Consider the following 27482-nt stretch of genomic DNA (forward strand, 5'->3'; position numbering starts at 1 on the left):
TGCTCCCATTCTGAATTTTGGACACGGATACTTTTACCTTGTGTTAGGATTCCAATAGACTTCTTGAATGTATAGATGGATTGTGATTTTCTATCACTGTATTCATAGCATTGGTATATATAGGAGAATCTGTAATATTTGAAATGGTAGTAATGTAATGTTATCAGTTCTTGCACTTACAGCACTTGCACTTTGTTAAAAGTAAAAAAGTATATTTATTTGGATCTCTTAGAACTAGTTGGTTTCTTCTGGTTGTTTTGCTCTAGCAAGGGACTCTCTCCTTTTTGTTTGCCGAAACCGTAATAAAAACAGATAATATCTGTCTAGTACTTTAGAATGAACCTATGTTATCCTTACGGTGCACCACAACTACTTTCCCCATGAAACAGTGGAGAAGGTGGAGGAGAAATTGATGGAGACAAAGAGAGTGGCTTCCCTCTGATTAATCAAGGTGTAATTTGTATCAGGTGACATTCGAATTAGTACCACGTGAGACCAAAATTTTGCCAGCGGCCGCTAATCTGTGAAGGCTAATGGAGACGTGCAAAACATTGCTAGAGCACTATTTCTGCAAGTGACAATCATGTACATAGCAAATTTTTTCATCATTCTTTTCTTACATTCACTGCAACATGGCCGGAATAAGAAGTGTGTGCAGGTATATAAATTAATGAACAGAAATGATTTATTTTTTCTGATTAGGAAACGTTAGTTAGTTTCTAATTAAATTAGTATGCCACCTGGCTAATTTTAAACTTCTTAGCATACCTCCCAGCCCCCCTCCCTCCTTTTTCAAAGCTAGGCAAAGGTCACTTTTAAAAGTTTTTGATGAATGTAAATTAATTACCAAATGCAAATTATTTCAGTGCATGTTTTGCTAATGGGCTGTGTGGGAGGCTAAGTCCAGAGGGCTTATAAAAATTGCAGTCTGGGTCAGATGTTGGTACTTTTGTTTTGCCTTTTTATTCTGTTTGCCGTTGGTGTTTTTATTGTATTTTTTAATAACATTGTAACCTGCCTTGAACCATTGGTTAGAGAAAGGCAGGTTTAAAAATGTTGTAAGTAAATAAATAAAACAATGAATGCAAAATTCATCCGGTTCTGGAAGAGATGGCAGCTCTGCTGAGACAAGTAGGTTTTTCTCTGTATCCTGTACTAAAAATGGACTGAAAACTAATTCCAGTTTGCCCCTGTGCCTGTATGTAGATGGTTGATGGGAGACTTCCGAAACCAAGGAATAGGATTGTTTTACACTATGCACAGCTATATATGCACATACTATAGAGCTGAAACTAATCCTGCGTTTGGGGCAGAACTACATGCTACAGTCAACACAAGGCTGCCACCATAAATGGCATCCCTGTGTTATCCCCTGTTTTATCCTCCTCTCCTGTGTAACATACAGGATCACTTACCCCATATTGTGGAGATATCAGAGCATTTCCTCATTACTAATCCTGTCCTTGACTCCACATCAGTGGCTTTCAGAAGCAGGGAAAAATGCCGTTTGATGGCATCACAATACATTGTAAGCAAACTGATAAGTAACAGACAGAGAAGATGGTGATACCATTTTAAGCAGTAGCTTTATGTAATGTGTAATACGTAGTTTTGCCCATAGATGAATGTACCTGTCTGATATATGTGTCTTCAAATATGCACTTTGTCATTCACATTAGATTTTCATTCATTCATAACAGATTTTGATACATACACTTAAAATAGAACTAGGTATTGAAGAACATACAGGGTCTCTGACAAAAGCAGAGGCTCCACTTCTAGCTTTCCCCGATCCCCTATCTAGTGAAACTCACTATGGGATAGAGTGGGTCTATGCTGACAGTTTCTTCCCTTGTTCCATATCACTGGATGGGTCTGGAAGGCTAGGGTAATTCCCAGTGTGATAATATCATCATGCCATGTAGTGAATTTTACTGGACCTTATGGGGGCATCAAATGAGAACTGTAGATGCATGGATTCCATTTTCAGCAGAAGTGCTATGTTATCCGCATTGTCTAGCTCAACCATTAAAGGGTTTGAAGTATACACCTTAAAAACGTAATGAGTGAACAGGCCCTCAGAAATAGAAGGAAACTGTAATTCCAAAAAGGAAGAGAAGTACAAAAAGCAAGAAGTTCTCCTAAACTTAATTTTTGAAGTTAACGTTGTAAGAAAATAACCTGACCACTCCTGACCCCTGCCTCTGTGCTTCCCATTTGCAGGTTATCAGATCCTCTCTTTCGAACAAAATGGAGCTAATAAGAAAGCACTTACCAAACAAGTCAATACCTGCTGAACTCAATGGCAATACAGCTGAGCTAAAAGGGGACCTTGACCTAGCCAAGACGCAGATTGGAATGACTGAATCGCTTCTGAAAGCTTTGTCTCCCTCTAACACTTTGGAGATCTTTACTAAATTGGAGGTATGCCAAGCCGGCAGGAAAAAGAAAACCTCCCGTGCTGTTTCTGTTCTTGCCAGTAGTATTTTTTCCTTATTGGCCACTTGTAATACCTTGTTTGGAGCTGGCTAAAACTAATAAGGGCAGGCTGGTGCTGATGTAATGCCGAGGTTAAGAGACTGGGGATGGGCTATGGAGTAGCAAAGGTCCTTTACTTCAGTCTCTTCCCTCTTGAAGTCAACCCTCCCCCGCCAATCGCTTTTGCCTTTACCATGATTAAGGGTGGATTGGTACCAGGGTTTTGAAATCAGCTTCAGAAACCTTCAAAAATAGTGGTTATGAGCAAACTCTGGTTAGTGTTAACCATGGTTAAGACGAATGCTGATGTAATTTTTAACCATGGTTAAGGTGGAGGCTGATGTAATTCTTAATCTAGGTAAGATTAAGAACAGATGCTGATGTAATTCATAACCATGGTTAAGGCAGATGCAGATGTAATTCCTAACCATGGTTAAGGCAGATGCTGATATAATTCTTAACCATGGATGGGGAGAATTTACACATGACACTAAAGTGGCAAGAGGGAGGTGGCACAGGATACCACAGCTTGTTCCTGATCCTTTGACCATGGCTAGGAGATATGGAATCATCACATCTACCCTGGCACTGTGTTTTAAATCCCAGTATTTTCCCCTTAAGTATGGCTTCCCCCAGCAAGAGTTTTGCACAGGAGCTTCATTTAAAAGGAAGGAAGGAAGAATAATAACATTCTATTTATATACTGCCCTTCAGGACAACTTACCCACTCAAAGCAGTTTACAAGTATGTTATTATTATCCTCACAACAATCACCTTGTGAGGTGGGTCGGGCTAAGAGAGCCGTGAGGCCTCCAGCTGGTTTCAAGCAGAGGAGTAGGGAATCAAACCCGGCTCTCCAGATTAGAGTCCTGCCTCTCTTAACCACTACACCAAACTGACTCTCAGAAAGAAAGAGGAGGAAAGAAGCAGGCAAACTTGAGGCTGCATTTCTATGGACGCTTTCTTCAGATTAAGCCCTATTGAACTCAATGGGACTTACTTCTGAGTAACTCTGCTTTGGGTTGCACTGTAAGTCTAGCAGCTTTGAGTTGGCATGGGAAGAAGGGAAACAATGACCTGTTTGTAGGACAAAGATCGCTAGCTGAAAAGCTTACATACTGAGACTGTAAGAAGATGGTGTCTTCCTTGTGCCCAAACATTACCAATACTTTATTAGAGTATGCCAGTGTTGGTAATGTATTAAATTAAGGTCGGATTTTGCAGTTACACTGCATCTCTTCTTTTGCGTAAGCATTTCTGAAACAAATGATGGCCAGCTCCTTGAAATAAGGAATAGAAGGCAAGCCTGCTTGCAATGCTGTAATTTAGTAAAGACGGCAGAGCATTTCCATTCGATTACTTCTATCAATTTTCTGAAAATAGTCCATTTTGAAGTTGGTAACCATACAAGGCCTGTTTTTGTTAAATGCTTAGACATTTATCTTCAGATATGCTTTCTGTTAACATATAACATTATTCCATTATTTCCCCTATTTTTGTGGGGAAAATAGGAGCTACATCAGAAGATTCTCCAACAAAAACACCATGTGACATTACTCCAAAAGAAGACAGGTGGTTTGAACCCGGACGTGGCTGAATTAAACAAGCAGCTAAAAAGTGTCACTGACTTATTTAATTCAAAGAAGCAAATTTTTCAGGATCATTTTTCCACCATCTTGAAATGTGAGTGAAAGAATTGTTTTAGTGCTAGCATCTTTATTGGCTTGTCTCAGTTTCGAAGTGTAGTGGATTGAATGTCATAGAAACATCAAAGTGGCAGTTGTTTCCTAATTTCATTTTTACTATGATTTATCAGCTTTCATTTTAAAAAAACTCTTTAGCCACTTTCATTGCAGAGTTATAAGGGGAAAGGTACAGGTCGCTTTTACTCAGTCCAAAATCTCATTTCAAAATCTGTCTCTCTGCAGATCTGTGTAAGGATTTTAATGACTGGTTCAGTGGTACCTGCCTGTCTCTGAAGGAATGTTTTGATCCTTCAGAAACAAAAGAGAGATTAGAAGAGAAGATTCAGCGGCTGATGGTAAGATCTGAGAATTGCATCCTTTACAGAAGTTGTCCCTGGATGTCTGGAAGATAAAGGCACATTTTTTTTTCTGAATGAAATTTGAGGATGCACTTCATCTTTATAGCCAAAAGGTCTCTATTTCCAGAGAATCTCATCTTCTCTATTTCTGCTTGAGTCCCTGTCATGAGCATATTTCCTGCTTTGGAAAGAGGCAATCCCAGAGCAGAGGCTCTGGAAAGGACTGAACAAGGCCCCTCCACTCAGGCCAGTGACTTTTGCCATAGCTCTGCATCAGGAATGAGCAAAGATCCAGTCATACTCCACTCAAAGACAGCAGAATGTTCATTCCAGGCTGATTGAAAGGAAATCAGAGCAGAAATTCAGAGATTCAGCAGTCAGCCTCCTTTGTGGATGGGTGCTTTGGGCTCATGGGTACTTTTTAGTTTGTTAATTGATTAAATTGGCTCCATTAAGAAGCATTTTGTTTATGTGGGCCCTGAGCATTGTAAAAGTTCAGTCAGTGGTGATAAATCTATGATTGGTTATTTACATGTGTAAAACACCTCTTGTGATGCTACAGTGATAAACATACATGGTGAATCTGCCTGTTCTGAATCCTGAGTCAAATGTTTGATGTGAGCCCAGGTCATCAAAACCCAGCTGAAGACTCATGAGGACTTGGAGGGGGGTGGGGGAATCTCATTCCTGCCCTTTGGCTCCTCCCCACACTCTCTCTTCTTTTGTTCCTCCCTTTCTTCCATAGGCCCCCTTTGTTGTTTCTTTCCTTTCTTCTTCCTGGCAGCCCCATTGCTTCTGTCATCTTCATGTCGTTCTTCAGTTCCCTTCCTCCTTTCTCACCACACACTGTTGCTCCATTTTTCTTTCCTCCCTCCCTCCATTGAAACTTTACTCCTCTCACTGTGATCTTGACTTGGCTGCCTAGCTCCTTCTCCCTCCCTTCACACACACAACTTAACACCAGTTTCAAAATGAAACTGAGGTAGCCATTTTGGATTGCCTAAGCAACCACAGATGACATCAGTGATGTTGTCTAGGCGATCCAAAATGGCTGCTGAGATTTTGTGAAGTAGTCTTGCTAGATCTTGCCATTTTACAACCTTTTGTGTCATCTCCCCCTCTTTTTTTTAAAAAAATAAGATTTTTCTGCAAAGCTAGGGGTTACCATCTTGGGTTGCCAGCCTCCAGGTGGTGGTTGGAGATCTCATGGAATTTCAACCAGTCTCCAGCCAACAGGGATCAGTTCCGCTGGAGAAAATGGCTGCTTTGGAGGGTGAACTCCACTCCCAAAATCTCCAGGAATTTCCCAGCCTATATGGCAACCCAAATGTTTATTGCTACATTTTTAGTCTGCATGCTGAGACCAAGTTCAGAACTCAGTATATGTCTGAACCATCCTGACTTCTCATGCCTTCAGTCGCTCCCTTTTCAATCACTGCATCGTGTTTAGACACATCATTGATATATGGTGTTTTGTGATTTTGTTCAGAACTTCCTCACTTTTGAAGGCAAAGGTGACGACATCCATGAGGTAAAAACTCTCCTGACCAAGGTGGAGAACTACTTGCCCAAAGCGAATGTCAACCAGTTGAGCAACTGGGTGAGAGACCAAGAAGCAGAATTACAAAGAGTGACTTCTGAATGTCAGGCCCGGGAAAAAGAGCTCCGAGCATCTTTGCAGCAATTTTTCAGGTCAGCAGCCCTTTGTGATCTAGCACATGCATATGTGAAGGACCATGTCTTCCTGTAGGAACCAGTGTACCCCATGTATTCTTCAGACCAGCTACTGGGATGGCACAGGGCTCAGTGCTAAAGCATGGGCTTTGTGGGTTGCAGAATGTCCCAGGTTCCATCTTTGGCACCTCTGGGTAAAAAAATCAGATAACAAGTGATTCTGCCGAGCCACCACAAGTCACAGTAAACAGTTCTAGACAGACTAATGATCAGACTCAGTAGTCCTGCACACACATCACAGTGAATGTGCATACAATACTTCTACAGTGTAGATATTAGCCCTCCACAGACAACTCCTCATGTGGTGAGTGGGAGTGGGCAGGAGGGGCTGGCCACGCCACTGTGCGGTCACCAGCTTGCGAGCATGGCACCTATGCACAGAGGAGAATGTTTGGAAAACAGGAATGTTTGTAAAGCAGCGTCTTTGATCATGGGGAAGGGACATACACGTGGACTCTTCCTCTGCCACGCTTGTGAACCAGAGGTCACTTGGATGCAAGGGTAGGGTCAATGTTCTTGTGGCCAGTCCTGTCGTATGTGCATTCAGTCAGTGCGGGAAAAGGTCATGTTGTTGAAGGCTATTATTTTCCTTTGTGCATACACTGAGTAATTTTTTGCATTCTATTGGACACATGTAAGGAGGAACGCTCATATTAAACCCTGCATTTATCAACCCCCCTGGTTTTATTTTTAAAGCTAACGTGTACTGGCTCTTCCTTACAAGCAGATGTATGCATGTTCAATGTGCAGGACCAGCATAAGTCAGCTTCTTGTGTTCATGTTATGTGTAGTAATTCTACAAGAGTTGGTATTGTACTAGCAGAACTCATGCTTTTCCAGATGTGATGCCAAACTCACAGAATGGTTTGTTGGAGGAGGTTAGGAGGTCCCCTTTGTTGCCTTTCAATGCGGTGTCAGATTATTTTTTTCCCTGATTGGTGTTTGTGGTTGTGGTATGAATGACTGCATACGGTATTGTTGTTTGGACCATCTTAGTGCTTTAATTGATCTACACAAGCTGTTTTACAGCACAATCCTAAGCAGACTTACTCCAATCGAAGACCATTGAAATCAATGGGCTTAGGCTGGAGTAACTCTTCTCAGGATTGCACTGTTAGTATTCTTGTTGTATACTTCATAAAGCCCACTCGGAATGGCAGGGTATTACTACTCAGAACAAATCAATTAATTAATGTGATCTCTTCCCTCATTTTTATTTTGTTATATGAGCCCTTGCTCCAAGTGCCAGAGGTTAAATTCCACCCTTCATGTCCTGCTTTTAATTGTTGTTTTTATGTATGTGAATTTTATTGTATTTTGTGTGTGTTTCATGTTTTTATGATGTTTTTTGTTTGGTTATAATGGTTTTTAATATGTGTTTTATCGTATATGCTTTTCATCTGTTAGCTGCCTTGGTGTTCTTGGTAAGGGCAGAAAAGCAAAGAATAAATTCTTTGAAATAAATAAACTGGCAGGTACAAAGAGCAGGGCCTTTTCTGTGGTGGCATAGCTTGACAGAGCTCCCTTTGCAGGAAAGGTCACCAGTGTCATGTCTGAGCCCCATCCATGCCAATTTTAATGATCCTTTTGTGCGGAACCAATGTATCTTGCTGTAACTCGATGTCATTTTACCAATGTTATAACTATTTATTTCACAGGTGTTTATCTGATAGACTGTAACAGCTTCTAGTGTTTTTGACCTTGTACTCCCTCTCAGACTTTGCTATGCCTTGTTTCCTAGTGACTCAACTTGATACTACAAATATGTGAAACGTTCTCACACAAGAAAAGTGCCAAAATCTTGTTCATGATTGGGAGGGGGGGGGGGAAGAGCAGACTTGAATGTTAAAAGAGAAGTCTCTCTCACATGACATCATTCCTATCAACTTTTGCTGCTTAGATGCTTACCTTGCTTCTGAGGAGTCCTATGGACATATATATGGAAATGATTTGATTTCTGAATAAAAAACAGTTTAACCAAGAACCTGTGTCTTGCTGCAATGGTCCAAGGATCTGTCTACCATATCCTGTCATCCATAGCCTGACAACCAGGCCAAGCCAACTGGGCTTGTTGAGCTGAGACCAAGACCCTTTCATCTCCTTTTGCATTGAATTGCTATTTGCCAAAGAGTTATCATAATATAAATCTTAATTTATATTATTGTATAATATATAATAATACATAATATAGTAATATAATACACACCTGTATAATAATTGTCACTGAAATATTGCATCTATTTTTGTCTAATTCCTTTTAGGCTTGAAGAAGTCTTCAGCAGTCTTGAGGAATGGCAACGTCTTCAAGAAAGGAGATGGCAAGGGTGCCAAACGCAGGAGCCAGAACTTGAACATGTTTACCAAATTCTGCTAAAACAGAGGTATTCTGTCTTTGTCCCAGATGCATTTTATGCACTTCTTTGGAGCCAGTCGCAGTGTGTTATGTGATTTCCCTTTTTCTGCCCATGGAAATAATTATATCCCAGTGCACCTTCCCAGATCTTTGGTGTTCATAAACATAGACAAGCACATGCTCAGACTCCGTGGCATTTTCCCCATGCCAGTGAAAAAGCAGTTTGGGGAGGGCAGGAATTTTGAGTTGAAAAAATGACCAGGGAAGAAATGATTAAGCAGCTTTTCCTCTGTTAGATGCCAGAATGGGAAATCTGGGAAGAACCAAGTTCAGATTATCACTCTGCCATGAAGCTGATTGGGTGACCTTGGGCCTGGACTCTCATTCAAGCTATCTTATTTTATTAAAACATTTATATGTTAAAAACATCAAATAATAATAAACCTACATGACCATTACGGTCATCTACTGAGCCTCTGCTCAGGTGCCCTCACTTTCTGCAATTCGGTTGGTGGCAACCTGAGGGAGGGCCTCCTCGGTTGTGGCACCAAAACGATAGATGTGTCTCCCCAAAGATACCTGTCTGTCACATTCGGTCACTGTCTTCCACTAGTAAATAAGGACTTTTTTGTTTGGTTTGGTGTTCTTCCAAGGATCCCTGCTTCCTGCCCATGTTTTAATTTACTGTTTTCCTGTGCTTTTAATTATTAATAGTGTTAGTTATAATTGTTTTCATTATGCGTTTTTCTAATGCTTGTTAGCCATCCTAATGGCCCCATTAGGGCAGAATGGTGGGAAACCCAATTCCACACCATCACCACCCTGTAGAGTAATAAATCACATGCAACTTATACTCCCTTATAAGCTCTGGTAAATAAAATAGCGTTACTGAAGCTCCTAAATATTTCCATGGACAGCTCCCTCCCCTCCCCTCTTCAGGACCTCGTTCCATAAGGTGGGAGCAACCATAGAGAAAACACAGGCCTTCACTGATATCTAATGGGCAACTTTTAACGGCAGAATACCCTAAAGGTCGCACGCCAAAGACCATAGATGGGCTTTACGGGGGAGAAGTGTAATAGGCAGTTGAAACTTCACAACGGGTGGCTGAATACTCAGAGTTATCATTTCAGTGTAGATTCAGAAACCATCACTCAAGCTCGTTTATTGTGGAGACAGGCAGAGCCTGTGATAGGTCAGGTACAGCAGGAAGGCTAAACTCTCCGGGGAGTCGAAAAATGTAGAGAGCCAATGGATGATAATGATGATGACGACAACAACAACAACAACAACAACAACATTCGATTTATATACCGCCCTTCAGGACAACTTAATGCCCACTCAGAGCAGTTTACAAAATGTGTTATTATTATCCTCATGACAATCACCCTGTGAGGTGGGTGGGGCTGAGAGATCTCTGAGAGAGCTGTGACTGACCCAAGGTCACCCAGCTGGCTCCAAGTGGAGGAGTGGGGAATCAAACCCGGCTCTCCAGATTAGAGTCCCACGCTCTTAACCACTACACCAAACTGGCTCTTGCACTTGGATGTGCACTTGGATTTATCTTGCACTTGGATGTGCACTTGGATTTATCTAGCACTTGGATGTGCGAGATAAATTAATACAGCCATTCGGATGGGAGCTTGAACAATTGATTCCTTTTATAAACATGAATTCTGTTGCTGAAGTTATTTATTTATTTACAAAATTTATATCTTACCTTTTGTTACCAGAACTGCTCCTTATTATAATGGGGAATTAGCTGTAGCAGTCTGTAACTTAAAATTAAGTGCGGATCATAACGTATGTATACGGAGGTCCCGATCCCAGACACTCTAGTGAAAAAGAGGCAGACTACAAATAGGTTCCAAACACGTGTATTGTCTAACAATGTGGCGTAAGCCTGAACTTGCACAAGCATACAAGAAACACACAAGATCTAGGAAATACAGAGTATGAAATACAGAGACGTTTGCATTAGCTGGTTCCCAACGATGATAGGGGGAATACTCACTTATCCTGGAGCGAAGCAGAGACACAGCAGCGAAGGTGGCCCAATGCCAGCACTGGGACCACAGACGGACAGCAAGGAAGTCTGGATAGGAATGGCCTGAGCACCGAGTGGTCTGGGAGACCAGCTTAAATACCCCAAAACGTACCCTGGGGCTGGTGCTGTACTTGGTGGTTCTCACAGTTTAAAACAAAGGGTCTAATGGGTTACTGAATGGCTTGGATGGGCCACTTTAGTAATCAGATTGTGATAAGTGACACCTCAGGAAGAGGGGACAAAAGAGGGAGGGGGAAATGCAAGTGGGCTGAAAGGATGTTCCAGCGGACAGGGCTTGCCCTGATGTCATCAGCTCTGGAATGCGGAGGTTTCTTTGAGATGCATTCTCTAAGTGCTTGGGATGGTCGGCACTTAGTTCTTCTCCGGGGCGGCTCCTAAGATATGCAGAGCGGGGCGAGGGGCTCTCGCTGCGGACGTGGTGTGCCCGCTTCGCCGAAATGGCTTCTCAAAGCAGTCTTCTTCCCAGGGTCTTCTGGGTGCCTGAGAACATGGATGCCGGCTGGGCATAGCTGGGGCTGGATAGCAGGCTGCCCGGTAGCGAGGGCAAGCTCGGGGACCGGCCCGCGGGAGGCTCCAGGCGGGAACTGACCAGGGAGCGCCTAGCCAGGCTCGCTGGAGGTTTCCCCGGCAGGCGCCCGGCTGCTAGCAGCGGCTTGGGCCCATATGAGGCAGGCTTCCATGGAGGCAGGGGGAACGACACTTTAAAACACAGTCCAAAGCAGGGAACAGGCACGGTCCGTGGCAGATGGCAATGCAGGCACGGGGCACACTTGTAATAAAGTCCAAACACACACTGGGAAGTCCAGATACAGGGCAGGGCAGGGCTGCCCAGAAAGAGAGTCCTTTTGTGCAGTTAACCAAACATGGAGTCAGTAAACTACACAGTCTATTGCAGCAGCAAGGTAATTGACACGCAGGCAGGAAACTGACACGTGTATTAGAGCACACACGTGCAAAGCAATCTTTGTGCAGCAGTGAAACAGTAACGCAGGAAACTTTAACACAGTTCATGGCAGGCTTTAAAGCAGGGGAGGGGGCCTACTTGGCAACACTTTCTACCCTCAAAATGGCCTTCAAGGCAGCTAATAAATTCTAAACATACATAATAAAATCACATCTTAAAAACCATTAAAACCAACAAGAACAGTACACAAAGAACAAACAACAATTAAAACATTGGACAGGAAGGAACATCAATCAACAATAGAAGGGGACAGATTATTCCCCTTGGGAGAGAGTTACGGAGTTTTGTTGCCATGATTGAGAAGGGTCTCTCTCGGGTTGCCACCTGCCTAATATCAGAAGGTGGGGGCAACTGGATTAGGGCCTCGAATCATGCTCCCTTTATATGCCAAATTAATAAACAATATGATTTTGAAGGGTATTTCTTGCTTTTTCCCCAGAGAGTCATTTGATTCTTTGGCTTGGCTGGCAAATTCTTTGGGGCAGTCTGGATTTTCGAGCGATGAAATGGTGCTAGAATCCACAGAGCTGGTCGAGAGGTACAAGACGTTACTCAGCCATGTACGTAAAAATATCGGAGCTTTTCAAGCGCTTTCTGCGGAAGAAAAGAACTTTGAGGAACTTGCCCAGAGCACGTTCTTATGGGTGCAAAAAGTGAAAGATTCAGTCTTTGGGCTGAGATCTGAGGAAGCCAAGATACCATTGGAGGAAAGATTATGCCAGATAAAGGTACTGGAACATTTTTATTTGTTTGTTTGTTCATGGTCTACCTTTCTCACTGAGACTCAAGGCAGATTCCATGTCAGTCAGTACAATCAATATAATGAGCAGACATCTAATAAACAAAATAATAGGACTGGGATTGCAGAAATCTGAAACAAAGCGTAAGTGTTAAACATGACCTGCTAAACAATGCAGTAAATAAAATTTAATGCCGTGAGAGCAAGATAAAAGCATACAGCAAGAGAGTAATACAGCAAAGTATTGCTCTAGTGATATCCTCTCACAGTGATATCCTTGAAAAAGTGGTTCCGTTGCATACATGATATACTAGTGGACTGTGCTTACTAGAAATGGAGAAGGAGAAATCATAGGAAGTGCCTAGCAACTCCCAGCACCAATTGAATCTGAAATAGCCGTGGCTACTTTCATTTCTACATCTAATATTGAAGTTGGTCCTTCAAGGCACTCAAGATCAAGGAAGAGAGAGATGCTATTAGTTTGTGGAGAGGATGGCAGAAAAGAAGTGGTTGGTCAACAAATACAATCTATCAGCTTCTTTTGTGAAAGGAATAACCTTTGCTAAATTTTCCCATTTCGATTTCTGAAAAGCTAGGTTGTGGTCATAGTTGAGTTCACCATCTTATCCTCTGATTTCTCCTTTTAACATGTTGTGAAATCAGTCAAAGAATTGGTTTCATGAGTTAATATGTAGCTCCCTTTCTGACCCATAATATCACAGTTCAGCTTTCTTGGCTGAGTGGCAGAATGAAAGGTCTGGCGTATACGCATTCGTGTGTGAATGTTTATGGGGTACATCAAGATAACGTCTCATGGGGATGACTATGATCAGTGTGTGAAATCAGTTGCCCTCAAGCCATTTCTTATAACGCAGGAAATTGTATCGCTGAAAGACGAGGGTGACGCTAAACTACAAAATGTCACCGCTCTCGGGGAACATTTGAAGACCAGTGACAGGAGCAAGGCATTGGCTGTTCAGCAAATGGCTTCTGACATCCGAAATCAGTGGGAAGGTGCAATTCATCTGGCCACTGAATATCTGAGGTAACACAGACTTTACGAGGAAACAGCATGAAATTACCAAGTCTGGTCAGCTCCGTAGTTAGGTTTTCTTAGGCATACACTGTTTGTTTTCGGATCTAGTTTTTTACATGCTTACAGGTTCTCTTCTCAGGATTTGGAATATGAATTTCGACAACTTAATGCCTGCCTTCAGCTAAGCGAGCTTTACAACCCTGAGTTCTTTTCCAGATCAATAGTGTAACTCAAGTTGAAGAACTCCTCTCATACCGTCCTCTCTCCTCCCCCACCATCCTCTTTCCTTGTTGAATAAAGTTTTATTTGGAAAAAAAAAGAAATGACAATAGAATGTGCATAGAAACTTATACAGAATACAAAGCGCTACATTTAAGCTACAACAAAAAATATGTTCAAAATATGTGACAACACAACTAGCTTATGTAACAGTTCTCTTCTCCCTCAACTTGATACCTAAACTTTAATATCAATAGTTTTTAATCAGTCATCTCTTCCGTATTTTATACTCAACATTTTTTATGGTCTCTATGTTATGATTACTCTATTTCCGTATTAACTATTCTTAGTTTTTCTTAGCTTCGAGGTACGTAATCAAAGAAATTTGTCCACTTTTTCTGGAATTCCGATATTGGTCTGTTATGGACATAGGAAGTTAATTTAGCCATCGATACATATTCCTACAGTTTGTCTATTCATATCAGGGCAAGATTCTGTCTTCCATTTTGCTACATAGAGTACTCTTGCTGCTGTCACCATATACTTGAAGAGTTCTCCCTGTTCTTTTGTAACACTACCTGGTAGAATATTTAATAGCATATTTTTCGGATTCAACTGAAACCTGAGCTTGAAAATCGTTTGCATCTCTTCATCCTATTTCCTTGTTGAGGCAGTAGCAGTAGCCGCAGACAGGGAAGTGGGAGGAAGGAAGAGCCTCTCTCGGTCCTTATCTGTTTTCCCCTCTACTCTCTTCCTTACAAGGAAAAGCTAAGGCGTTTGGAATTTTTTAGTTTATTTTTAAAAAAAAGATGAGAGCCAAAACACACGTTAAGAAAAACCTAGGTTCAGCACGTGTTCTCTTACCTCAAGGTTTGCCGGGATCTGTAGGCGTCCTGGAAGCTTAAAGATCTGTAGACGTCCTGGAAGCTTAAAGTCCTGGAAGCTTAAAGGATCTGTAGGCGTCCTGGAAGCTTAAAGGCGTCCTGGAAGCTTAAAGCTTAAAATACAGGCGCTCTGTAAATGCTAAACTTTAAGCTTCCAGGAAGCCTACAGATCCCGGCAAACCTTGAGGTAAGAGAACACGTGCTGAACCTAGGTATTTCTTAACGTGTGTTTTGGCTCTAAGGTGGGACGTGACAGAGGTTTATAAAACAGACGGAGAACCGGTGTAGTAGTTTTTGGAAAGGGAGTCCTGAGTACAAATCAGCAACCATATGTGAAATGGTGAAGTCCTGGACAAGTTGCTGTCTCTTTCTGCCTAATTTACTCTGCAAGAGTGTTGGGATGCCGCAAGATATCAGAGGTCCTTGGAGGAGAAACGAGATGCAGATGTGAACACATGAAGTAAATAAATAAATGCATGCCAATGTAAGATACCCATTGCAACATTTGGCAGACTCTAGATAAGGTTGCCAGATGGCCTGGAGAAAAACATCTTGTCCTTTTAATAGAGGCATAATGAGATGCTCTTTACCAGGTAATGTTGTTCACCTCCATGCCATGGGAAGCGTCCGCTGCCCATGTTGACATATTAGTCCTCTATTAAAAGGACAGGACATTTTTTTTCCAGGCCTGTTGGCAACCCGAGCTCTAGAACTTTCCCCATGATAGATCTGTCAGCCTTCGAGGTGCCACGAGATTCTTTCCTGTCTCTGTTCACATAGCCCAAAAGTTCTGTTTCGTAAAAATGGTGAGCTGCTAAATCGGTATTGAATTCTCCGTTCAACCATTTCAGGCATCAAGAGCAACTCAAGCGTCAAATGGAACAAGACAGGCAAAGAGAGGAAGATGTCACGGCAGCGCTGTGTGAACTGGGGCAGCAGACGCAGGAATTAAGTCTCGATCATCAACCCTGCTCACCGGAGACACACACTCAATTAAGAAATTATACTGAACTCCTGCAGGGAGCAGAAGGCTTAAGCATCCTTTTGAATGAAATAGAAATCCGGCGCAATTCCCAGTTGGGGGCTGATGACACAGAAGAGTCACGGATGGTGTTAGAACATCTCCATGAAAGTCTCCTTAGCCAGCTGCAGGTCAGTACCATGGGAGAGCAAGTGTGGGGTAGGGGTTAGAATTGATGGTTGGCAGGGCTTTTTTGCTAGGAAAAGAGGTGGTGGAACTCAGTAGGTTGCCAGTACAGGGGGGCAACTCTTGGCGGGAGGTGGTGCCCCTGGTACCACATGTGCGCATGCAAAGTGCGCGCACGCTCCCAGGACCAATGACGTCCCTTTGGGTCAGCTGGAACAAGGGGGGAGTTTTTAAAAGTTTAAATCGCCCGCAGTGAAAATGGTCACATGGCTGGTGGCCCTGCCCCCTGATCTCCAGGCTGAGCGGCGGTGAGAGCAATCTAAACTCCCCTCTGTCTGGAGATCAGGGGGCGGGGCCACCAGCCATGTCACCATTTTCAAGAGGTTCTGGAACTCCGTTCCACCGCGTTCCAGCTGAAAAAAAGCCCTGATTGTTGGGACCAGTGGTGGATGGAACCGGGTGTATTGCACATTGCTGGTGTCTGTTCCCTTGGGAGTTTGTTCCTTATCGTGTAGCCCCAACCTCTGTAGCATATTGTGAGAGACAGTCTGGTGTAGTAGTGAGTGTCTCAGGCTAGGATCTGAAAGACACAGGTTCGAATCTTCACCCTGCCATAGAAGGGTGGTCTTGGTTTGATCACTCTCTCAGCCTAACCTGCCTCAAAGGATTTTCATTGTGAGGAAAGACGGAGGACAGGAGAATGATGTAAGCTACTTTGGGTCTCCTTTATGGAGAAAAATGGCATACAAATACCTAAGTTGAGAGCAAGTTTGGTGTAGTGGTTGGTGTAGTGGTTAAGAGCGGCAGGACTCTGATCTGGAGAGCCAGGTTTGATTCGCCACTTCTCCACCTGAAGCCAGTTGGGTAACCTTGGGCTAGTCACAGTTCTCTGGACCTCTCTCAGCCCCACCCACCTCACAGGGTGTTTTGTTGTGGGGATAATAACGACATACTTTGTAAACCGCTCTGAGTGGGCATGAAGTTGTCCTGAAGGGCGGTATATAAATCGAATGTTATTATGTTAATATTAATAAATAGTATTTTTCCTTTGCCACTATTGTGCATAGGGAAGAGGGCAGGGATGCTTTGCCCCTTGACATTTGTGCCCTGGACACAGAAATTTGCCTAGTGGAGGCTGCAGGATACAATACGTTTTCAAGGAAAGGAGCTTTTGCGTCATGGTGAACACCCAAAACAACTGGATGCAATTATTCTGTCACTTAGTAATGTGCGATAGCTAGAGAGGATTCTTCTGGGTGCAGATGACTTGCATTAACATTTTAAAACTTCATGAATTCCAGAACATGGCAAAAGTCTTGGAAGGCCATGCTGAAGAACACCAACGCTGCGAAGAACTCACTGTGCGCCTGCGGGTGACGCTGAAGGAACTCTTAGAGCCTTCTGACAGGGAGCAAAAGCAGGTCAGGAGAACTTTTTAAAATGGGTTTAGCTGCTTAATTAGGGTTGGAGCATCCTTGAAGAGGAAAGGAGAAGAGTTGCCTCTCTCTCACCTCTGCTCAGCACCACACAAGTCCTTGCCTGAGTTTTCACATGACAGTAGGGAAATGTGTGCCAAGGCGGAATGTATATATGTCTTAGATCAACAATAAGACATATATCATGTCTTAGCAGACATGATATATGTCTTAGATCAGTGCAGAGCTGAGAAGGGCCTCCCGCTTGACTCTTTGGAGAGCTGCTACCAGTAAAAGGCAGAGCTGATTTACATGGACTAATAATCTGGTTCACTAACTCTTTTCAAACATTATCTTTCGGGGTATCCAACTGCACCATATCAGTCAACACTGAAGCTCATTTGTTATCTTTAGCCATTCAAGTAGTTTCAATCATTAGAAAATGCAATATAATAATAATTATTAGTTTATTATTATTATTATTGTTTGCCCTGACCTGGATAGCCCGGGTGAGCCTGATCTCATCAGATCTCAGAAGCTAAGCAGGGTGTCAGCCTTGGTTAGGAATTGGATGGGAGACCTCGAACAAAGACCAGGGTTTCAGAGGCAGGCAATGGCAAACCACCTCTTTTAGACTTTTGCCCTGAAAATCCCATCAGGGGTCGCCGTAAGTCAGCTATGACTTGAGGGCACTCTCCACCACTATTATTTATTTATAGTCCACCTTTCTCACTGAGATCCAAGGTTGATTACAAACTACAAGTGAATACACTATAATCAATAGCTAGGACCTTCACAGAGTAAAAATGCAATACGATCAATGAAAACAGATACAATAGGGTATGGCAGCTGCAAATATGAAAATAGCAGAAAGCTGAACACACAGAAGAAACCTTTCTGGATTAAAGCATAAGTAATTAACCTGATATAATCAGGGAAATACTTCTTTGCAACCTTCTGTTGCTGTCAAGAAGATCTTTTATTATAATGATTTTATTTATGCACTTTCTGAATTATCATGGGCTTTGTGGAAGTAAGCCCCTTTGATAGCCTCAGATGTCTTACAATTTTTTTTCTTCACTGAAAGGTACAGCAAGATCTTCTTTGCCAAATGGAACATACGTTACAGGAGATTCTAGCTTTAGTAGAATCTGTCAAGCAGAAGCCCTCCCCACTGGAACGGAAGTTTACTAAGGATGGGATGGGTACACCTCAACATAAACACAAGAAACGTCTCAAAATTAAACATGAATGTACAGAGCAAGAGGCCAGGAATATCCATACTGATGCGTTCGAACAAAACAGATCTTCTGATAAAATGCAGACCCAAGAGAAGATAGATGAAATGAGGCTCACAGACAAACTAGCTATTTCTCATATTCCCAGTGCTACTAAAGATAGCAGTCTGGAAGAAAACCTTGACGAACGGCAGGAAAGATCGGTAAGTGCTATGGGGCAGGTGCAGCCTTAGATTGGCCCCCCCCCATGAAAAGGAAATCAAACCATGGCTTTACCCCAAGCTCTTGCCATGTTTATTTTTCATCAGCTTGCAAGTGTGCCCTCTATTTTCCCTAACATGAATCTGTATCAGCTGTTACTTCACTGATAAATGTACCTGCTGAGTTCCAAGTGGCTGACTTCTGGCTGCCAAGATATGCATTATTATTGCTGTTGTTGTTTAGTTATAGTCCGCTTTTCTCACTGAGATCCAAGGCCAATTACAGACTGTAAGTGAATACAATATAATCAATAGCTAAGACAATTCACAATGCAAAGAACATTCAGTGAAAACAGATACAATAGTTTATGATAGCGGCAAATCTGAAAAACTAGCAGAAAGCCAAACACATAGATGAAACCTTTCTGAAGTTAAAACATAAGTAATTAACATGACATTTTAAGTAAAGTCAGACTACCCTGTAGGAACATATCTACATCAGCAGACAGTACCCAGTAGTCTAGTCTATAGTCCCTGTCCCTTACCAAGGCTATTACTTATGAAACGGCCTTATAATCTGAGTAGAACGCCCTCCTGAATAATTCAGAGCAGAACGACAAGTGATGCCTGACACAGGTTGGACACTTGTCAGCTTCCCTCAAGTTTTGGCGGGAAATGTAGGCAGCTTGGTGGAATGTTGGACAAGTGACAGTTGAAAAGTCCATTGGACAGCAGTCGGAGAGCCAAGCTGCAAGACCAGGATGCCTACATTTCCCATCAAAACTTGAGGGAAGCAGACAAGTGTCCAACCTGTGCCTTTTGTCACTTGTGGTTCTGCTCATAGTCTTGCATAGTTTTCAGAAAGTCAAGAGAGGGGGAGCTTTCCTGACCTCCTCAAGTAGGCCACTCCATAATGGGGGTACCACAGAGAAAGTGCATCTGTTCTCCCCTTCAGAGCATATCCGCAGAAATGTATTTTATCCTTGGATCCATCTCAGGCTATTCATGGCTGTTCAAAATGGATCTTCCATATGAACATAAGAACATAAGAACATAAGCAAAGCCATGTTGGATCAGGCCAGTGGCCCATCCAGTCCAACATTCTGTCACACACAGTGGCTAGAAATCCAGTGCCATCTAAAGGACTGTCAGTGAGGCCAGGACACCAGAAGCCCTCCCACTGCCTTCCTTCCAGCACCAAGACAACAGAGCACCACCTCCCCACAAAGAGAATACCATCTATCTCCTGTGGCTAATAGCCACTGATGGACCTCTGCTCCATATATTTGTCCAGTCCCCTCTTGAAGCTGGCAATGCTTGTAGCTGCCACCACCTCCTGTGGCAACGAATTCCATGTGTTTATCACCCTTTGTGTAAAGTAGTATTTTCTTCTATCTGTTCTAACCCGACTGCTCAATAATTTCATAGAGTGCCCACGAGTTCTTGTATTGTGAGAAAGGGAGAAAAACACATCTTTCTCGACCTTCTCTAACCCGTGCATTATCTTGTAAACCTCTATCATGTCTCCCCTCAGTCGTCTTTTCTCCAGGCTAAAGAGCCCCAAGCGCCTCAATCTTTCCTCATAGGGAAAGTGTTCCAACCCTTTAATCATTTTAGTTGCCCTTCTCTGTACTTTTTCCAGTGCTATGATATCTTTTTTAAGGTGTGGCGACCAGAACTGTACACAGTACTCCAAATGAGGCCTCACCATCGATTTATACAGAGGCATTATGATACCGGCTGATTTGTTTTCAATCCCTTTCCTAATAACCCCTAGCATAGCATTAGCTTTTTTTATGGCAGTCGCACACTGTGCTGACGTTTTTAGTGAGTTATCTATCATGACTCCAAGATCTCTCTCTTGGTCAGTCTCCGCCAGTTCAGACCCCATCAACTTGTATTTATATTTTGGATTTTTGGTTCCAATGTGCATTACTTTGCACTTGGCTACATTGAACCTCATTTGCCACATGGATGCCCACTCTTCTAGCCTCGACAGATCCCTTTGGAGTGCCTCACAATCCTCTCTGGCTTTCACCACCCTGAACAATTTCGTGTCATCTGCAAATTTAGCCACTTCACTGCTTAATCCCAATTCCAAATCATTAATAAACAAGTTAAAAAGCATTGGACCCAATACCGACCCCTGTGGCACCCCACTGCTCACCACCCTCCACTGTGAGAAGTGCCCGTTTATGCTCACTCTCTGTTTCCTATTAATTAGCCAGTTTTCGATCCACAAGAGGACTTGGCCCTTTATCCCATAGCTACTGAGCTTACTTAGGAGCCTTTGATGAGGAACTTTGTCAAAAGCTTTCTGGAAGTCAAGATAAACAATATCTATCGGGTCTCCCTTGTCCACTTGTTTGTTCACTCCCTCAAAGAACTCTAACAGATTGGTGAGACAAGATCTTCCCTTACAGAACCCATGCTGAGTTTTCCTCATCAGCTTTTGGTCATCAATGTGACCACTAATTTTATTTTTGATAATAGTTTCCACCAACTTACCCGGTATTGACGTCAGGCTGACTGGCCTGTAATTTCCCGGATCTCCCCTGGAACCTTTTTTAAAGATGGGGACAACATTAGCTACCTTCCAGTCCTCAGGAACAGATGCAGAGTTTAATGACAGATTACATATTTTTGTGAGGAGATCTACAAGTTCACACTTGAGTTCTTTCAGAACTCTTGGATGTATGCCATCTGGGCCCGGTGATTTATCAGTTTTTAAATTATCTAGCAGTCGCATAACCTCCTCTCTCGTCACCTCAATGTGACTCAGGTCTTTCAAAACCCCTCCCAAAGTCAGTGCTTCCGGAGTGGGCATGCACTTCTTATCTTCCACAGTGAAGACAGAAGCAAAGAACGCATTCAGCTTCTCGGCCATTTCCCTATCACCCTTTAGTAATCCTTTTACGCCTTGGTCATCCAAGGGCCCCACGGCCTCCCTAGCTGGTTTCCTACTTCTAATATATTTAAAGAATTGTTTATTGTTTTTCTTTATGTTCTTTGCAATATGCTCCTCATATTCCCTTTTTGCCTGTCTGATCACAGACTTGCACTTTTTTTGCCACAGCTTATGCTCCTTTTTATCAACCTCACTCCGACTAGTTTTCCACTGCCTAAAAGAATCCTTTTTACCTTTTACAGCTTCTATTACATTGCTTGTTAACCATGCTGGCCTTTTCCTAAACCTATTTGTGCCTTTCCTAACCAGCGGTATATATTTAATTTGAGCTTCCAGGATTGTAGTTTTAAATAGTCTCCAAGATTCCCCAAGTGTTTTGACCTTTTTTACTTTCCCTTTCAGTTTCTTCTTCACGTACCCCCTCATCTCAGAAAAGTTACCCCTTTTGAAGTTAAACATGGCTGTGTTGGTCTTATTTGGCAATTTCCTATTTATATATATGTTGTACTCAATAACATTATGGTCACTGTTCCCAAGTGGTGCAATCACATTTACATCTCTCACCAGGTCTTCAGCATTACTGAGGACCAAATCCAGGATCACCTCTCCCCTAGTAGGTTCTGTAACCATCTGTTCCATAGCACAGTCATTGAGACAGTCTAGAAACTCACTTTCTCTCCCCCGATTCGAACACCCATTGGCCCAGTCAATGTGTGGGTAGTTAAAATCACCCATTACAACACAGTTTTTTTGTTTAGCAGCCATCTTTAATCCTGTCATCATTTTATAATCCTCCTCTATTTTCTGATCTGGAGGGCGATAACAAACTCCCACAGTTAAGTTTCCATTTGGGCCCGTAATTTCAACCCATAGCATTTCCAGAAGCGAATCTAATTCAGTTACCTTCTCAATCTTACTGGAATGTATACCTTCTCTGACATATAGAGCCACCCCACCACCAACCCTTCCCTCCCTATCCTTCCAATATAATTTATATCCAGGAATCACCGTGTCCCACTGATTTTCCTCATCCCACCAAGTTTCTGATATGCCCACAATGTCTATGGATTCGCCCAACACTAAACATTCCAGCTCCCCAATTTTACCTCGGACACTTGTAGCATTTGTATATAAACACCTGTAACTTCCCCGGCACACTTTGCCTCGAGACGTAGTTAGGTCATCTGCACTGTTTGTCTCCATCTCAGTTGACAACTCTAATCTATCTCCCTGTAGAAGTGTTATACCTAGCCCTTCATCTCTCTGAGATGAACCATCCTGAACCAGAGACACTTTATCTCTTGTCGGCTTTCCCCTAGCATTTAGTTTAAAAACTGCTCTGCCACCTTTTTGATTTTAAGTGCCAGCAGCCGGGTTCCTTCTCGGGACAAGTGGAGACCGTCTCTCTTGTACAGCTCCCGCTTGTCCCAAAAAGAATCCCAGTGCCTAACAAACTTGAACCCTTCCTCCCTACACCATCGTCTCATCCACGCATTGAGACTCCTGATCTGCGTTTGTCTCTCTGGCCCTGCGCGTGGAACAGGTAGCACTTCTGAGAAGGCTACCTTGGAGGTCCTGGCCTTGAGTCTCCTGCCTAACAGCCTAAATTTTTGTTCCAAGACCTCACGACTGCATTTCCCAACATCGTTGGTTCCAACATGGACCACGACCGCTGACTCTTCCCCAGCACTATCTACCAGCCTATCTATAACACGCGTAATGTCCGCTACCTTCGCACCAGGCAGGCAAGTCACCATACGGTCAGAACGCGGTTGTGCCACCCAGCTATCTACTTGTCTAAGGATCGAATCACCAACTACCAAGAGCCTCCCTCCCGCCCCACCCAGGGATGGTTCCTTGATGCGAAAGGAAACCTGCTCACCAACTGAAGAAGAGGTCCCTTCTGAGGGCATGTTCCCCTTATCCTCAATACGGTGCCCTGATTCCACAAGATCCTCATTCTCCTTGACAACAAGAACGCTGCCATTTTTAGAGTGGGACACATCTGTCCTGTCCCTGAGAATCTTGTCCTCGTGCCTATCTAACTGTCTCCGCTTCTCCAGGTCAGCCACCTTGGCCTCAAGGGTACGTACTCGTTCCCTGAGAACCAGGAGCTCCTTGCAGCGAGCACACATCCAGGACTTCTGACCAGAAGGCAGATAGTCATACATGTGACACTCAGTGCAATACACTGGAAAGCCCCCAACCCCCTGCTGGCATTCTGACTTCATTATTTTGTTTTAGGAATAACACACTAAGAGGAAAGAAAACGGCTATGATCCCCCGGCTAAGAGCCACAGGCCAAGAGCCCTTTAGCTCTCGCCCTTCGGCTCGCACCAAAGGCTCGCGCCCCTGCCCAGCAGTTGCCTTTTCAATGCAAAAGGTCACTTCCTGCTAAGCACAGGAGGTGAGCACAAAGGGGTGTGTGGCTTGTACTCCAGCAACCCCCAGCAGCCTTACAAACACACTCACCCTCAAACACAATCAAGCCCAAACACACTCAGCCTCAAAACTACACTCAAATCAACACAAAACTACACACAAAAAGCCCCAAAGCTAGAGAGGACCACCCTTAGCTTCTCAGCTTAACCCACCACAGCCAAGAAAGGCAAAAAGCCCTTACCTCCTCTAGCAGCTGCAGACCATGTGCTCCTGAGCCCAGGTGACTCTGGAAACCCACAATTCTGGTTAATTAAAAGCAGGGGGTTTTTTTTCAGGGGGAAATCGCTGGAACAGAATTCCAGCACCTCTTTGCAGAGTTCTGGCACCGCTTGGCATTTGGGGTTTGGGCTGCAGGGAAACCATCATGAGTACTGACATTTCTTTTTTTAGACAAAAAGCACTGATTAAAAGTTCACCTGAACTTTAGGACTGGGTGTTGCTTGCTCCTAAATGCTGTAGTTCTCTCCAGACCTGTTCAACATGTTGCAGTAGCTTTGTGCTTACTCTTGTTTTAACAGATGTAAAAAAAAAATGCAGAACACGAAATACATAGTCTGGTGTAGTAAAGCGGTAAAAGGACTTCCTTCAGTTAACCAGCCTCTGTATTTAGCTGTGGAGATCTAGCCCTGTTATGCGTGCATTTGTAGGATGGAAACTGACGGGAGAAACTTTATTTATTTATTTGCAAGGGCATTTCTAGGCTGCTTTTTCTTCAGAGAAGAATCTGAAGCAGCTCATAGAAATTTCCAAAATAAAAGACAACCAATTTAAATAATGGGCTGGCTAATGCAGGCCCTGGACTGCAAGCTGTGGCTAAGGGCCAAGGGCCAAAAGGCCTCTGGATTCTGTTTTTGGCTTGCACTCTAGAGCTCACTATGCACTACGTCAGGGATATCGACTGAAAATTAAAATTCTTCCTGATACAGTAAATACTAGGGATGGACATGAAATCCAATAAGGATGGATTTTACAAGTGAATCTTGCTCCTCCACCCTTGGATGACTTTTTGGATCAAAACCTGATCTCTGGGAGAACTATGGGAGAACTGAGAGGTTTGTACAATTGGGAGCCCCCCCCCCCTCCGGCCATGTTTTGCTCATTGTCCCTGGAATTAATAAACCTTTGTGATATTTTTTAGAGCCCTTTTAAAAACACATTTTTGTATTTCTTTGGCTCAGGGTTCCCAGAAAAGTACATCCATGTGTTGCCAGAGAAACAAGAAAAACTAGTTTTTAGGCTTTTTTAGAAAGAGGATCCTGTCCCCTTCCCTTTTTTGGAGAAAATGTTTGAGTGTTCTCTATTTATTCCATGGGTTCTGCTTTTTGAAGTTATACTGAAAATTGAGGGAAGACGATTAGAACAAAGCCATGAGAGTAAAGACGGAATGAACACCACTCTGTGCAGAGACAGAGGAGTGAAATTACCTCAGGATAATTTCCGCATGTCAATAATTAACATGACCTGCCTCTATAAAAGCTTCGGTTTGGCCTCCATGGCTGTGTGTCTGAAGAAAAAAATATTATGTTTATAAAATGGGGAGGTGGAGGAAAACAAATCCTCCGCTTTGTTCCAACTTTTGAACCAATATCCATTTTGTGTTCTAGTGGGAAGAAATTCCACACAACAAATTTTGTTCATTCTCATCTATATGATTGTCCTTCAAAATCTTGTCTGTAGACCTTTGCTGAATTAATTATTTCATTTTCCTGTCAGCTGAGGGTACAATCCCATGGACTGAAAAATCAAACGGACAGAGAATCTACCCAAGATTTCCAGGCATGGCTGACGAGTGAAGAGCCGTTGCTGGGCTGTGTGTCCACTGGCTCTGTAGAAGGTCCAGCTCTGTTACCTGAGGTAATGTTAAGATCTCCCCACTAGTACTTGGGTTATTTATTTTTAGAATATTTATCAGCGGCAGTCTTGAAGAGGAATTGACCAGGCTTACAAGTAGACTTGGAAGTAGGCAGTACTTATAGAGGAAGAGAGGGACCCTAGCTTACTGGTGGATAGGGTTGCCAAGTACCCCTCACCTCCTGTTGGGAGGGTGGAGTCCCTGGCACTTACCTTGCGCGCTACACGAGGTCCCCTGTGCACGTGCACCCCAGAGCTAGCATGATGACATCACTTCCGGAAGTGACATCACCATGCTGCCCATGCAAGAGCTCCCACACTCTGCATGGGGCCGATTCAGCCCCATGCTCAAATCGGCCCCAAACAAAGTGCGGGAACGCTCCCATGGGCAGCTCGACAACGTCACTTCTGGAAGTTACGTCTCCGTGCTGGTAGGGAGTGCGCACACAGTGCATGCTTCTGAGGTGCTGCTCATGGCGGACAACCTCTGGGAGCTTGCCCCCTCCTGCCAATCACTGGGAGATCAGCGGACAAGGGAGCAAATCCCCGGAAGTTTGCCTACCACTAGCGGGCACCTGGGAACCCTACTGGTGGAGCATCTTCTTTTCATGCTATAGGTCCTAGGTTCAATTCCCAGCATCTCCAATTAAAAGGATCAGGTAAGAAGTGGTGAGAAAGATCCCTTCCTGAGACCCTGGAGAGCTGCTTCCAGTCACAGTAGACAGTTTTGACCTGGATAAACTGGTAGTCTGACTCAGTACAAGGCAGTTTTCATGTGCTGGCAGGTATCATTCCCTGGCTAGCTCTCTGCAGTATAACAGAGAGTAGGCTAGCAGCGGCCTCACATGGTAAGCTGTGATATAACAGTGTGAGAAGGAGAAGAGGGTCTGTCCAACATGGTCCCCAGTGCAAGATCATGGGGTGTATTACAGAGGAGTGGTAGGCTTGCAAGAACAGGAGAGGAGACTTTTCAGATTCATATAACTTTGCAGGAGTTGTAACCAGTCTCCACCAGATATTTGCATCCAGGTGATGTTGCTGTATAAATTAGCTTTTCTCCAACACCTTTTCAGCCCCCTTATTTTATCTCCTTGTGAAATAGTAAGTCTTTCCATTAAGAAGCAATTGGCATTTTGGTAACTTCTGTCCCAAGAAGTTTTCCTTCTCCCCTCCTCCTCTCACGACTTCTCCTTCCATTCATTAGGGGTTAAAAGGCAGCTTGATGGAAAGCGACAATTGCCAGCACTCAGCAAGTCGGAAGGGAAGGAGGACGAAGAAGTCCAGACAGGCTCAGGCTGATAATCATCTTGCCGACAAGCCTCAACAGCGACAGCAGGACTATCAAAAGCAATTGCAAGCAACAGGCGGGAGGTCGGAAGTGCCGCAAACCACTTTGCCATTAATGAATGGGAAAGTAATGGGGGCTGACCTTGTTCCTTCTCCCGCTACCCGTCAGTCACCAGAAAGCAAGGTAATAATCTTCTACTGTTGCACAACTTCATTGAGCGACGTTCTTTGGTGCTGTTACTGATCATTGGCAGCTCTTCAGCCGTCTCATCTCAGCCACTGCTCTCGGTGAGCATTAAGTTGTCCTGAAGGGCGGTATATAAATCGAATGTTCTTATTATTATTATTTCCCCCACCAGCACTGTATACACACATCCTGCCCCCAGTTTCCATTTCTCACCAGTCCTCCAAGTGGCAGCGGGAAAGAAAGAAGAAAAACAGTGACATTGAATGTTTTGCTACATCACTTCTGTGG

At 43.4% G+C, this 27482-nt stretch overlaps 1 protein-coding gene and 1 long non-coding RNA gene across 3 annotated transcripts in view; one reads left to right on the forward strand and one right to left on the reverse strand.

The window, feature by feature from the left end:
* LOC129323834 (nesprin-2-like) overlaps nt 1-27482 on the forward strand; it is a 256004-nt gene that overhangs the window by 36697 nt on the left and 191825 nt on the right. The window contains exons 16-27 of one of the 2 annotated variants that reach the window (XM_054970582.1): nt 2224-2424; nt 3990-4161; nt 4407-4519; nt 6012-6214; nt 8518-8637; nt 12081-12369; nt 13256-13425; nt 15371-15671; nt 16968-17087; nt 18169-18522; nt 25583-25723; nt 26925-27191. In XM_054970582.1, the coding sequence (XP_054826557.1) occupies nt 2224-2424; nt 3990-4161; nt 4407-4519; nt 6012-6214; nt 8518-8637; nt 12081-12369; nt 13256-13425; nt 15371-15671; nt 16968-17087; nt 18169-18522; nt 25583-25723; nt 26925-27191 (2451 nt within the window). Of the gene's footprint in view, nt 1-2223; nt 2425-3989; nt 4162-4406; nt 4520-6011; nt 6215-8517; nt 8638-11758; nt 12370-13255; nt 13426-15370; nt 15672-16967; nt 17088-18168; nt 18523-25582; nt 25724-26924; nt 27192-27482 lie in introns of those variants that run through there. The other variant, XM_054970583.1, reaches the window with a different exon arrangement.
* On the reverse strand, nt 12156-27237 carry LOC129323835 (uncharacterized). The gene is made up of 3 exons (XR_008596493.1): nt 27150-27237; nt 18697-18806; nt 12156-12235 (listed from the first exon to the last, which is right to left on the reverse strand). It is a non-coding gene; the product is annotated as an uncharacterized LOC129323835 (long non-coding RNA).

Source organism: Eublepharis macularius, chromosome 2 (genome assembly GCF_028583425.1).
Source record: "Eublepharis macularius isolate TG4126 chromosome 2, MPM_Emac_v1.0, whole genome shotgun sequence".
Lineage (NCBI taxonomy): Eukaryota > Metazoa > Chordata > Lepidosauria > Squamata > Eublepharidae > Eublepharis > Eublepharis macularius.